This window comes from Cavia porcellus, unplaced genomic scaffold (assembly GCF_034190915.1).
Source record: "Cavia porcellus strain 051 isolate PalLab524CR breed Dunkin Hartley unplaced genomic scaffold, mCavPor4.1 scaffold_7, whole genome shotgun sequence".
Lineage (NCBI taxonomy): Eukaryota > Metazoa > Chordata > Mammalia > Rodentia > Caviidae > Cavia > Cavia porcellus.
In genome coordinates, this window is record NW_026947490.1 from 38573979 (window position 1) to 38589093 (window position 15115).

A 15115-nucleotide genomic window follows, 5' to 3' on the forward strand; every position below is an offset into this window, starting at 1 on the left:
ACAATACAAAGAATCAATGAATCAAAGAGTTGGTTCTTTGAAAGATTAAATAAAACTGAAAAACTCTTAGCCAACCTTATCCAAAAATAAGGAAAGAAAAAACTCAAATTCATACAATTAGAAATGAAAAGCGTGAAATCACAACAGACCCTGTAGAAATCCAGAAAAGCATCTATTTCTACTTTGAAAACTTGTATTCTAGTAAGATGGAAAATACAGAAGAAATGGGCAGATTCCTAGATATATTTGAATTACTAAAGCTGAATCAAGAAGATATGAAAATCCTAAATAACCCAATATCAATAAATGAAATTGAAGATGTAATTAAAAACCTATTAACAAAGAAAAACCCAGGCCCTGACAGATTCACTGCTGAATTCTACAAGAAATTTAGAGAAGATCTAACAGTTCTACTTCTCAAACTCTTTAATGAAATTGAATGGGAAGCAATATCTTCAAATTCATTCCTGGAAGCAAGTATTATCCTGATATCAAAACCAGAGAAGGACCCAACTAAGAAAGAGAATTACAGGACAATCTCCCTAGTGAACATTGATGCAAACATCCTCAATAAGATACTGGCAAATAGACTGCATAAACTCATCAAAAAGATTGTACACCATGATCAAGTAATACACTATATCAACAGAGCCAAGGATGAAAATCATATGATCATCTCAATACATGCAGAAAAATCTTTTGACAAAGTCAAGCACCCATTCATGATAAAAAAATCCTACAAAAATTGGAATATATGGTCTTTATTTCAATTTGATAAAAGCTATCTATGACAAATCAACAGCTAAAATCATACTAAATGGAAAAACACTGAAAGCTTTTACTCTAAAATCAGAAACAAGACAAGCATGTCCACTATCTCTACTTTTATTCAACATAGCTCTTGAAACTTTAGCAATTAGAAACTTTAGGGCAATTAGACAAGAGAGAAAAACAAAAGGAATAAAGATAGGGAAGGAAGAACTTAAACTATCATTATTTGCAGATGACATGGTAATCTAACTAGAAGAACCCCAAAATTCCTCCAAAAGACTTCTAGATTTAATAAGCAAATTCAGAAGTGTGGTTGGATACAAAGTCAACACTCAAAAATCAATAGCCTTCCTGTTCATGAATAGCAAACTCATTGGGAGAGAAACCAGGGAAAAATACTTTTTACAATAGCATCCAAAAAATGAAATATCTAAGAATCCATCTAACAAAGGATGTAAAAGACCTCTACATTGAAAACTACAGTACTCTGGTAAAGGGGATTGAAGAGAATATTAGAAAATGGAGAGATATCCCATGCTCTTGGGTAAGAAGAATCAGTATAGTGAAAATGGCCGTACTTTCAAAACTATTATACAGATTCCAGTGCAGTCCCAGTCAAAATTCCAATAGCATATCTCACAGAGTTGGAGAAAAGAATCCTAAAATTCATCTGGAAGTAGCAGAGACCTAGAATAGAAAAGTCAATCCTAGACAACAAAGACAAGACAGGGCCCTTATAATCTCTTCCTGGAAATTATACTATAAAGCTATGTGATAAAAAAAAAAAACAAGGTGGTACTGGCAAAATAACAGACCTGAAGATCAGTGGAACAGATTAGACGATATAGAAACAACTCCTGATACACTAAGCCACCTTATCTTTGACAAAGATGCCAAATACATTCACTGGAAGAAAGATAGCCTCTTTAATAAATGGTGCTGGAAAACCAGCTCTACACACGCTGACAGTTAAAACTGGACCATATCTTTCACCATGTACCAAGCTAAAATCAGAATAGATCAAAGATCTTACTATTAAAACAGAAACATTAAATATGCTGGAATATAGAGTAGATAAAAAACTTGAAGACATTGGTGTAGGCAAAGATTTTATGAACAAAACCCTGATTGCACAAGAACCATGACAAAGAATCAAAAGTGGGATCTCACCCTACTAAAAAATTTTGCACCAACAGTGTGGAGACAAGCCACAATGTGAGAGAAAATGTTTTCCAGCTGTTCCTCAGAGAAAGACTTGCTATTGAGAACATATAAAGAACTCAGAAAAAATAGTCTTTCCAGATTCAAAGACTCAGTTAAAAAATGAGCATCTGAAATGAATACACACACACTTCTCAGAGGAAGAAATACAAACAGCAAATAAATACGTGAAAAAATGTTCAGCATCATTGGTCATTTAACAGATGCAAATTAAAACAACACTGAGATTCCACCTCGCCCCAGAGAGAATAGCTACTATCAAGAAATCAACCAATAACAAATGCTGGAGGGGTTATGGGGGAAAAGAAACCCTTCTCCATTGTGGGTGGGAATGTAGCTTGGTATAGCCACTGTGAAAATCAGTGTGGAGATTCCTCAAAAAACTAGGAGGGCTGGCAGCTGGGCTGGGATGGAGACAGGTTAAAAAATTTAGGCCCTCAGCAGTTTTGCCTGCTGAGGGTCTTCTCCTGGCTTCAGGAGCCACAAGGCTCTTGCTTGGTGTCACCAGCCTGGTGCTGCCTGCAGGTGCCTGAAAGCTGGAGCAGCTGCAACCTGGAGCTGACTGGCCAAAGTCCTGTCCAGCCTAAGGAGGTTTTATAGGAGGAAACAAATTACAACTTTTAGCTCAATTGGTAAACATTACTTTTGGTTTCCAATTTGATTTGATGTTTTTGCTTAATTTAAAATGTAGCCAGGCATGGTGGCACACACCTGTAATCCCAGATCTCATTGGGAGGTTGAGGCAGGAGGATCATTGTGAGTGCAAGAACATCCTGGGCTACAAAGTGAGCTCAAATCCAGCCTGAACTGCACATTGAGACTGTAACTCAAAAAAGACCAAAAAAAAAAAAAAAAAAAAAAAAAGTAAAACATTTCTTCTACATTGCAAATTGTTGAGTTGTAATTACAGTATTAAGTTGCTCTTTTCTCTGCTCACTGTTGGTTTAAAAAAAGAACACCGATTTAAGGTTACTCAAAGGTCTATTGACAGTCAGCCTGGTTTACAAAGTAACAATCAGGAAAAAAAAATACACTTTAAAATCCAAGCAGATGCAGCCAGGTTTGTTACAAAAGATTTTTAGTAAATAAAAAATAATTTAAAAGGCTTTGAGAAATGTGAAGGATTAACTTAGTGGTCAAATTGTAACACCCAGCTGAACTGAATCAGAGTGGTGCTGGTTTGGAAGGTCCCCCTGAGGATTGTTGCCAATAGCATAAAAAGAGAACTGGAGAGGAAGACCACGTGCTGTTGATCCTCTTGGAGAAGCTTGTCATGCTGGCTTTCCTGATATGACCTTGGCTGTTTTCATCATCAGAGGAGCTCAGGTCCTTGCTGACACTAAGGATGACTGGGGTTCTCTTTGGGGGAGCTCTGGTCATTACTTTAAGCATCATTTCCTAGCTCCAATGTAGATACCTCAACCTGATTGGCACAAATCCTTCTTCCCACGAGTGTAGACTTTCTAGCTTCTGCTGCTGACCTTTGGATCGTCCCAGTGCAGATCCTTGATACAGACTTGCATGAGACATGTCATGGGCTCTAGGCCCAAGACAGACTTTTGAAGGACAGTGCTATAGGCTCTAGGTCTTCCGCTGGACTTGTGCAGGACATTCCCATGGTGTCCAGTCCCTTGCCAGATTCTTTGGGTCTCTAGTGCATGGACAGATCTCCTGCACTCTTCTACGTTTGACTCTTTGGGTGAATATTATAAAATAATCCTATAAACTTATACATTCCTTTCACATTCACATGAAACATTTTCCTATGATGAGCATACTCTAAGACATAAAGTAAGTCTCAGTAAATGCTGAAAGAACTGAATTGTATTCTTCGGTCAGCAGAATTAAACTAGACATAATAACAGAAAGATAACCTAAACTTCCCCAGATATCAAAAAGTTAGGCATCATAGTATTTAAAGAAGCACATAAGTTAAAAGAGAAATTGCCAGTGAAAATAGAAAGTAACTGACTAAATATAAAAACATCAAAACTTACAGGATGCAGGTAAGTTGTAAGTGAAATTTATAGAATAAATACATAAGGAGAAACAAGGAAAATTAGTGATTTAGCATGCATCTTAAGAAGTTACGGAAAGAAGAACAAAATTAACCCAATATATACAGAAAACTGAAATAAGAAACTCAGAGATTAATAGAATAGAAAATAAATGACTTTAAAGAAAATCAACTAATCATAACCATATCAATAATTAGGTTCCAATCAGGAGATGGAAATCATTATTACCTGTATATGGAGGTGAAGGGGCAGGTAAGCCACATGTTGTTAGTCAACTTGCCCAGTTGGTAAATGCGAAAGATGAGATACGGCTGCCCTATTTCTTTTGCAGGGTTATAGTGTATAAGGCAGGCTTCTATCTGGAGCTCAGGTCTCAAGCGGGTGTGTGCCAGCTTCTCCTCTCTCACATAGAGTCCACAGGGCATAGGTTTCTCTTCGGGGTCCTCGACATAGCAGTAGCCCAGGCGTTTGCGTTCTCCAGGTACCCCGCAGCGATTACAGTCCTGCCAGGGCTCCCATTGGGTAAAGATGAGCACCTCGCCTCCTAGGTGCAGGGTCTCATTCTGCAGGGGCTGTTGGTCCAGGGCTTTGTGTGTAACATGCAGAGTGGTGACATCCTGGAAGTCAATCTCATATTCCACCATCAGGGTGTCATGATTGTCCTGGCAGCGATAGAGGCCTGATTGGGTGGGCTGAGGGTTGATTAATTGCAGGCTGCCACTAGGCATGTTCTTTACGTTATGCATTGAGTTGATCAGGAAGAAATCCTCCCCTAGAATGGAGGAGAAATACCACAGTGCCCCAGGAAGATCACACTTCAGGACAATATCGTTACCTGAGAGTAGAGCCTTCTGGCACAGATTCTTGTAGGAACAGCTGATGAATGGCTGGGTCCAGAGAGTACGGGAAAAAAGGCTAATCAGCCACAGGGTGGCCAGCATGGTAGATTGAGGCAACAGGTCAATTCTGGGAGCCGTGCTGGGCTTTGTGAAGTCACCCACAGAACTCAGGGATTAGGTTTGTGTAGCAGAATGAATGTTGACCCTGAGCTTTCAGGAATATAATTAGTATATATCACCAAATGGCTTTTTGTAAGTTGTAGGGTAGAAAACTGGAGCATCCACAAGAGCTGTGTAGAAAACAAAATGAGTAAACGTAAGTCAGAACAAACTAACTACAAAGGCCAATTACTGACCCTATATGTATCTAATGTGCTGTGATGAACTGGGACAAAATGGCTTCCTGTCCATCACAAAGGGCAGGAAAGAACGATGCTGAGGAAACTCTGGTCAGCCTTTCTGAAATCTAGTGGGAAGTTAGTACAAGGACCTCATATCTTGTTGGTGGGGAAGATTCCTTAATTAGCACCAAATCAGCTTCTTGGTTGGGCTGGGGGCTTCCTAAGCTCTTCTCTGGCTTTCGTCTCCAATCTCCGGCAAGTTTTACCCTTGCTAGTGCTCACCTTGGACATGCCTGAAACAGCACTGGGAGGTGTGACTCCTCCGATATCCTCCATTTTCTCCGCCTCCTTTCTATCCTCTCTGTTTGAGACTCAGGGTTCTCGTAAACCTCCATTCAACCCCATTTATTTTTAAAAACCACAGTTCTGTTCAACTTTCCCTCTTCCTGTCTCTCATACTGCAGGTACCTTCAAGCTTATCTGAGTCCCTTGGAGACCTGTATCCTTTATTTATCTTCCACAGAGACATTTGTCCACATGAAAGGCATTTCTGATAAGCTTTTAATTCATTCAGAGATTTTCACAATAAAATTAACAATGATTTAACTCATGCCATTCTCTGAGTTTATCCTTGGCAAAAGAAATAGAGATTTCTGGGCTTTGTCTTTCTCAATTTCAGCCAACTTTAGCCAATAGCCACTCCTAATATCCTTGATTCCAACTGCTTTTCCTAAAGCCACAAATTCCCTAAGGTCATTACCTGAATTCCAAAGCATCTTGGACAACAGTCTCCATCTTCTGGGGGATGATATTTCCTTGTTCCCAGTGTACCTAAGATGATGCTATGTATTTTGGGTTTTGGTTACAACAGCACTTCATTACTGAAGGTGTTACCAGCTTGTGTGAGTCCTTGCTTCAGTGAAAATGGAAATCAAAACTGAGCCTTAATGGAAAGTAAGAGAAATAGGAAGGGACTTCAGCTTAAGAAGAAGATAGGTTCCCAAAGGCACAGTCCTGATGGAAGTGAGGGCAGGCCCTTAAAGGACAGTAAGGGGAATAGGGCAGGGATGGACTTCAGCTTGAGGAGCCACCAGTGGCACGGCTCTGACCAGCTTGGACTCTTTTTTTTTTTTTTTTAATTTAAGAGGAAAAAGAGAAAAACACAAAACAAAACAAAGCAGTGTAAGGTTACACATAATACAGAACTACAAAAAAAAAACATAACAGTAAGAAATCACCTGTTAATAGATTACGTATTATCATCTTGGAAATAGTTGCTCAAATCACAGTATCAAAGAATACAAAGTAGACATTCAAACAGAGAGACTGCAAACAGCTGTGTTCAATGATCCAAAAACATTAATATAGTCAGCTATTTAACAGCCCTATACACACTTGCTGTTATATCCGTTAGAGCTCTTTTTTTTCCCTTCCTCTCTTTTTTACAACAAAATTTACACATTTTGGATTTTATTACTCCTTAGTGCTTATTACTTTTTTGGAGGGGAGAGAATAAAGTCAAATATGGCAAAACAAAGCTGTCAGTCAAAACCAAGGATAGACATAGCACATGGTGTAGAACAGAGTACAAGGTTATCAACAATGGTTATCAACGTTGTCTCTTGTTTCCTTAAAAAGATTTGTCTATCTCATTAGATATTATAAAGTTGGACAAAACAGTAGAGAACAAGACCAATAAAACTTAGGCATTGTAAACATTACAGGACTTCCAAAGGAGACAATAGTCAAACCAGAATGGGCATCTTTGTGAATCTTATTGTCTTCAAAGTAGTTGCCTATACCCTCAGACTTGATACTATCGCACAGAATGGAGCAGAGTCTAATCAGTCAAAACAAGATCGTGGGAGTATTACAGGACTTCAAAACAAGTTAATAGGAAATCGAAAAGAGTTACTATTATATATCCTAATTTTTAAAATTTTTCCCTTAATTAAAATAAACATAAGAAATAACTAAATAATTTTTTTTAAAGAATAGTAGTTACCATAGTGTCTGTCTTTTTCCTTGAAATATTTGGATAAAACTTCATATACTATAGCTTCAAATATTTCCATATCAAGAAGCCCAGAATAAAGCCTTTCTAATTAATAAGTGAAAATTTTATAAGGCTTCAAGGCCACATAATGGGGAATCATGATTGCCACATATTTTTATATATTTGAATCATTACTTACATTAGGGAAACTATTCGGTATTCATACATGCGAGATTGATTTATTTCACTTATGAGTATGGTTTCAAGCTGCGCCCATTTATTGATAAATATCTCAATGTGATCCTTCTTTATAGCTGAATAATACTCCATTGTATAGAAATACCACAACTTTTTTATCCATTCCTCAGTTGATGGACACTTGGGTTGTTTCCAAGATCTGGCGATTACAAATTGTGCTGCTATAAACATAGGTGCACATAAATCACTGTGGTATGATGCTTTCAGTTCTTCTGGGAATATGCCTAGAAGTGGAATAGCTGGAATAAATGGGATTTCCAATCCCAACTTTTTGAGAAACCTCCAGACAGACCTCCACAAAGGCTGTACCAGTCTACACTCCCACCAACAGTGCAGGAGAGTTCCTTTTTCCCCACAGCCTCTTCAGCATTTGTTGTTGTTGGTTTTCTTGATCCTGGCCATTCTTTCAGGAGTGAGATGGTATCTCAGTGTGGTTTTAATTTGCATTTCTCTAATGACCAATGATGATGAGCATTTTTTCATGTATTTATTTGCCATTTGCATTTCTTCATCTGAGAATTGCGTATTCATCTCAGATGCCCATTTTTGGATTGGATCTTTGAATTTTGGAGGTCTGAGTTTTTTTAATTCTTTATATGTTTTAGACAAGAGTCCCTTATCTGAGAGAGAGTTCACTAAAATCTTTTCCCAGTTTGTGGGTTTTCTTTTCACTATGCTGGAGATTTCTTTTGATGTGCAGAAACTTTTTAATAAGAAGTGGTCCCAGTTATTGATTCTGGAAAGTATTTCCCGTGCGGTTTGAGTCCTGTTCATGAATTCTCTACCTACTCCTATGTCTCCAAGGTTTCTACCCAATTTGTCTTCCAATAGATTTAGTGTTTCTGTTTTAATATTCAGATCTTTGACCCACTTAGATTTTAATTTAGTACATGGTGATAGACAAGGGTCTAGCTTTAGTTTTCGGCAAATGGAGAGCCAGTTTTTCCAGCACCATTTATTAAAGAGACTGTCGTTCTTCCAGTGAACCTGCTTGGCTCCTTTATCAAAGATAAGGTGGTTGAGTGTGTTTGTAGTTGTGGTTGTATCTTCTAATCTATTCCATTGATCTTCACCTCTGTTTTGATTCCAATACCATGTTGATTTTACTACTGTTGCTTTGTAGTATAATTTCAAGTCAGGGATTGTGATGCCTCCTGCTTTGCCTTTGCTGCTTAGAATTGCCTTTGCGATTCTAGGTCTCGTCTGGTTCCAGATGAAATTTAGGAGTGATTTCTCTAGATCTATAAGGTATGTTGATGGTATTTCTATTGGGATTGCATTGAATCTGTATAAGAGTTTTGGGAGAATGGCCATCTTCACAATGTTTGTTCTTCCTATCCATGAGCAAGGGATGTCTTTCCATTTTCTGAGATCATCTTCAATTTCCTTTTTCAGTGTATTATAGTTTTCACTGTATAAGTCTTTCACTTCTTTCGTAAGAGTAATTCCTAAATATTTCATTTTTTTGCTTGCTAATGTGAATAGTCCAGTTTCTCTTATTTCCCTCTCTGTGATTTTGTTGTTTGAGTATAGGAATGCTATTGATTTCTGAGTATTGATTTTGTATCCAGCCACATTACTGAATTTATTTATTGTATCTAAGAGTCTTTCAATGGAGCTTAGGGGGTCTTCTATGTAGAGTATCATCTCATCTGCAAACAATGACAACTTAACTTCTTCTTTTCCTATCTTTACCCCTTTTATTTCTCTTTCTTGCCTAATTGCTCTGGCTAGTACTTCCAGTACTATATTAAATAGGAGTGGTGATAAAGGACATCCTTGTCTTGTGCCTGATTTTAAAGTAAAGGCTTTCAATTTTTGGCCATTTAGTATGATGCTGGCTGTTGGTTTGTCATAAATGGCCTTTATTATATTGAGGTAAAGACCATCTATTCCAATTTTCTGTAGAGTTTTTATCATGAATAAATGTTGGGCCTTATCGAAGGCTTTTTCTGCATCTATAGAAATGATCATGTGATTCTTATTTTTGGCTTTATTGATATGGTGGATTACATTTATTGATTTGCGTATGTTGAACCATCCTTGCATTCCTGGGATGAATCCCACTTGGTCATGGTGTATAATCTTCTTGATGATTTGCTGGATCCTATTTGCCAATATTTTATTGAGGATTTTTGCATCTGTGTTCATTAGGGAGATCGGTCTATAGTTCTCTTTTTTAGTTGGGTCTTTCTCAGGTTTTGGTACTAGAGTAATATTTGCTTCCAGGAATGACTTAGGAAGGATTGCTTCCCTTTCAATTTCATTGAATAGTTTGAGGAGTGTCGGCATTAGGTCTTCTTTGTATTTCTTGTAGAATTCTGCAGTGAATCCATCTGGGCCTGGGCTCTTCTTGGTGGGTAAGGACTTAATTACATTTTCAATTTCAGTAACAGAGATTGGGTTATTCAACAGTTTTACATCCTCTTGATCTAGCTTTGGCACTTCATATGCTTCTAAGAATCTGTCTATTTCTTCTGTGTTATCAAACTTTTGAGAGTAGAGGTTTTCGAAATAGGTGTTGATGATCTTCTGTATTTCTATTGGGTCTGTAGTGATTTCTCCTTTTTCATTTCTTATTGCATGAATTTGAGCTTTTTCTTCCCTTTTTAAAATAAGGTTGGCTAGGGGCTTATCGATTTTATTTATTCTTTCAAAGAACCAACTCTTTGATTTGTTGATTCTTTGGATTGTTTTCTTAGTCTCTATTGCATTGATTTCTGCTCTGATTTTTATAATTTCCTCTCTTCTTTTGGCTTTGGGCTTGACTTGCTCTTGTTTTTCTAGCTGTTTGAGGTGTAGCATCAAGTTATTTATTTGTATTCGTTCTGTTTTCCTGATGTGGGAACTCAGTGCAATAAATTTTCCTCTCAGGACGGCTTTCATTGCATCCCACAGATTCTGGTAAGTTGTATCTGTATTTTCATTTTCTTTTAGGTATTGTTTGATTTCTTCTTTAATTTCTTCTGTGACCCACTGATTACTCAAGAGTGTGTTATTCAGTTTCCATGTGTTTGTGGGATTTTTGCTGTATCTTTTATCATTAATTTCTAATTTCAGAGCGCTATGATCCGATAACATGCAAGGGATGATTTCAGCTCTTTTGCACTTGTTTAAATATGTTCTGTGAGCTAATATATGGTCTATTTTAGAAAATGATCCATGTACTGCTGAGAAGAATGTGTATTCTGATGTTGTTGGGTGGAACATTCTGTATATGTCTATCAAACCCATTTGTTCACAGGTGTGATTCAGTTCTGTTATTTCTTTGCTCATTTTCTGTCTGGTTGATCTGTCCCTTGGTGTCAGTGGCATATTAAGGTCTCCTGTTACAATTGTGTTACTGATAATTTGAGTTTTCATTTCTGTTAATAATTGTTTTATATAACTGGGTGCTCTGGAGTTTGGTGCGTATATATTTAAGATAGTTATCTCTTCCTCTTGGAGTTTTCCCCTTACGAGTATGTAGTGACCTTCTTTGTCCTTTATGGTCATTGTTGGTTTAAAGTTCACGTTGTCTGCAAACAGAATGGCTACTCCTGCCTTTTTTTTGATTCCTGCTGCATGAAGAATTGTTTTCCATCCTTTGACTTTCAGTCTGTGAGTATCCTTCTGGGTTAGATGGGTTTCCTGTAGACAGCATATGGTTGGATTTTGTTTCTTGATCCATTCTGCTAGTCTGTTTCTTTTGATTGGTGCATTGAGACCATTTACATTAATGGTTATTACTGTTAAATGCTGGTTAATTGTAGGAATGTTATCTCTCTGCTGTTGCATCTTTATCTTTCTGTTCTGTTTAATTATTTGCTTTGCTTAGTGGTTTTTTCCTTTGTGTATCTAAACTGTCTTTCAATATTTTTTGCAGGGTCGGTTTGGTGTTCATGAAGTTCTTCAGCTGTTCTTTGTCATGGAAGTATCGTATTGCACCATCTATTTTGAATGATAGTTTTGCAGGATATATCAGTCTTGGTTGGAAATCATTTTGCTTTAGGATCTGGAATACCTCACTCCATGCTCTTCTTGACTTTATCGTTTGTGCTGAGAAGTCTGCTGTGATTCTGATAGGTTTTCCTTTATAAGTGATCTGTCTTTTCTCTCTGACAGCTTTTAATAATCTATTCTTATGTTGGATTTCTGGGATGGTGATTATTATATGTATGGGTGTAGTTTTATTTTGGTTATGACTGTTTGGAGTTCTATATGCTTCACTGATCCTGATGTCAGTTTCTGATCTCATGCTTGGGAAATTTTCAGCTATTACTTCTCTAAATATCCTCTTGACATCCTTTATGTTGTCTCCCTCTCTTTCATTAATCCCTATCATTCTTATGTTATTCTTCTTTGCATCGTCTTGCAGTTGTTGAATTGTTGTTTCCTGATTCCTTGTTATTTTCAAAAGATCTTTCCTTTCCTGTTCACTAGCTGCAATCATGTCTTCAAGGTCTGAAATTCTATCTTCACTTTCATTAAGGCGGTTTTTACAACTTTCAGTGGAGTTTTTTATTTCCTGTATATCTCTGTGCATCTGCATTATGTATTCTGTTTGTTTCTTATATTGCTCGTCTAGGGATTCTATCTTTTTGTTTAGTTCCTCCAATTTTTTATCTGTGTTTTCTTTAGATATATTTAGAATCTCTTTCATTTCTTTTATCATTTCTTCTTTTATCTGGGAGATTATTTCGAGTTTGAATTTCTTTAAAGATTCCTGGAGTTGCTTGTCAACTTCAGTAGCTATTATGTCCGATATATGAGGTGGATGGGATATATTTTCTTCTATATACATCGCTCCTAGGGTTTCCTGAGATGGGCTGGAGGTTTGAGGTTGTAATTTGGTCTTTTGTTTTGTCATTTTCTATATTTCTGCCTTTCAAGTGTTATTTGAAAGCTTCCTCCGGATCTGTTGAAAATCCCCTTCTATGTTTGGAGCTACTGAGACTCTGGCACCGCGCTACCCCAAGCCATTGGGCCTACAGAACCAGTGGCCCTCCTCTGCCTGCTCAGAACTCCGCAGTTCCAGACAAGCTGGGCCTCAGGGACACTGTGCGCCCACCTGCCCCTTGGAAGATCCACAGCTCTTCAATTGCAGCCGGGTTAGGGTGCTCACCACAGGCCGCAGTGCCTCAGGAGCCTGTGATCCCTCCCTGCTTGCAAAGATATCCACAGTCCTCCAGACAAAGGAAGGGACTTCTGCAGGCATTCCAGATCTGCCCAGCTCCTCCTCTGCAGGCGCTGGGCTCGGGGGATAGTGTAGGCCCGCCCATCTGTCGGAGCTCAGCAGAGCTCCAAGTGTAGCCGGGAGGGATGGGGAGGTGGCTGTAGTGGCCTCTAACCCACTGCTCCACTTCACTGCACCCAGAAGCCTGGGGGGTCCGGAACAGTCTGAGATTTGGGCAGACTGTGCTGGGCACTCACCACAGGCTGAGGTGCCTCAGGAACCTGCGATCCCTCCCTGCTTGCAGAAATATTCAGTCCTTTAGACAAAGGAAGGGGCTTCTGCAGGCACTTCGGATCCGCCCAGCTCCTCCTCTGCACGCAGATGGCTAGGCGTGGCTGGGCTCGGGGGATAGTGTAGGCCTGCCCATCCGTCGGGAGCTCAGCAGAGCTCCACAGCTTGGACTCTTAACAAAGGAAAGGCCACATGTATTTAAGGGGGCCGTTGAGGTGGGCTAGGATGTGGTTCTTGATTATCTCAGGCCTGGTTTGTAGCTCTGATTTGTGCCCCTCAAGGCATGAGGAGTAATTCAGTTCCCATGGGATGAGTGCTCCCGCCTAGGCACCATCTCAGCTGAGGGGAGGCTCTGCTGGAATCTAAGGTGACTGTAGGTTGAGGGCAAAGACCAGAGACTTCTAGGTGCTCATCTCAGGGGAAAAAAGTTGGTGGTTGAAGTCACTGTGAATCTCTTGTCCAGTGTCCTCAGTCTTGAAGGAGGATGAGATAGGTCAGATAAATTTTAGGAGAAGGAGCCTTGTGCTACCAGTTCTTGACATTTTCTAAACAGTAAGTCCCCTCACACAGGGCTGAGCAGGGGTCTGACCCAAAGCTTTTAGGTAATTAAGGTGAAAGATGCAAAACAAGGGCAGAGATATCAAGCTATATCCTGTTTTAGTTACCCATTGGGTATCAGTAGACACAAGAGTCAGTGTTTTTAGCAAAAGCAGCTGTAAGTTGACTGCATCAGAAGAACACATAAATCATGTTTTTAATGAGGAACAGAGTAAGAGTCCAGAAGTCCATTTGTCCTCTGTCCCTCTGTGATCCCTAAAGTTTTATTTATTTATTTTGGTGAGGGGCTTTTTTTTTTTTTTTAACAGGGTCTTACTGTGCCCAGGCTGGCTTTGAACTCACAGTAATCCTGCCTCAGCCTTCCAAGTGCTAGGATTGCAAGCATGTGCCACAGTGACCAGCTCTTATTTATTTTTTTGTGGTACTTGGATTTAAATCAGGGCCTTCCCTCTAAACTTCTCCCCATACCTTACTTTTTGTTTTTTTTTCTTTTTGAGACAGGGTCTAAGAGTCACTACTTCCCCAAGGGGCTCAAACTTCTGATCTTCATGCCTCCAGCCTCCCAGAGGGCTGAGATTATAGATATGCACCACCATACCAGGCTTCTCAACAGTTTTATTTTGTATCTAGTTTATTCTTGGAGATACTATGGCAGAGGTGTGTTGGCTTTAGCGATGTACCTAGGTTTCAAGGTTGATGAGATTGTTCTGGAGGGTAGGGAAGATGAGCTACCAGACATACTTATTTTCATTAGTAGCAGGTCTTGACTGAAGGCCCAGGAATGTACCTGCCCTTTGTCCCTGGAAGTCTCTTACTTCTAAGTGTTTCAAAACTAATTTTGGTATCAGTCAAGCCACGTTATTTGATACTATGATAAACTTCCCCCAAATCTCAGTGACTTAAAATAGCAGAGGTTTACTTCACACTCATGCCCCATGTCCACTGAGGACAGCGTTCTCAGTCACAGCCTCAACCTGCTGTGCCAGAAACATTCACTTACTCCATAATAATTGTGGCTTACCTACCTTGCACCAGGCACTAGGGATGCAGGCAAAGCCCCTGACCTCAGAGAGCTTACCTTCTAGTGGAAATGTATTAGTCAGGATGGGATAGATTGTACTATGTAACAAAAGAATTCTGGAATCTTAGCAGCTTAACACTATTCTCTTCTCATGTTAAACAACTGGTATTGGTTAGTGGATAGCTCTACCTCACAAGATCCCTACAGATACCGCCTCTGATATCACTGGTTGCTATGCCTAGAGAAGGGAGGACAATGAATCATGCACTGGGAATTGAATTCTTTGCCTAGAAAGGACCCACATTACTTTTGCGTACAGGCTACAAACTAGAATTAATCACATATCCTCACCTAACTATAGGTGGGTGGAGAAATGTAGAGATATACAGAATACTTGCTGAGCAATGCTGTCTTTACACTGGGAGAAGATAAATGGTAAACAAATAAATGATCATCAAAATATCTGATCATAGTAAATGATTTCAAAGGAAAAAGTGAGGAGAGAAAAATGGGATAGAGACTACTCTGGATGAACTGTGTCCCCTATTCCCATATTGAAGCTCTAAACCCTAGATCTCAAAACGTGATTATATTTGGGAAAAGGGCATTTAAAAATGTAACAGTTAAAATGGGGTCATCTACAATG

At 39.0% G+C, this 15115-nt stretch overlaps 1 protein-coding gene across 1 annotated transcript in view; it reads right to left on the reverse strand.

The window, feature by feature from the left end:
* The window catches only part of Fam187b (family with sequence similarity 187 member B), a 34813-nt gene extending 20035 nt beyond the window's left edge, over positions 1–14778 (reverse strand). The window contains exons 1-2 of the mRNA XM_063253356.1: positions 14474–14778; positions 4239–5139 (exon numbers count right to left, since the gene is read on the reverse strand). Of these exons, the coding sequence (XP_063109426.1) occupies positions 4239–4951 (713 nt within the window). The 5' untranslated portion in view covers positions 4952–5139; positions 14474–14778. The remainder of the gene's footprint in view (positions 1–4238; positions 5140–14473) is intronic.
* Positions 14779–15115: the final 337 nt, after the last annotated feature.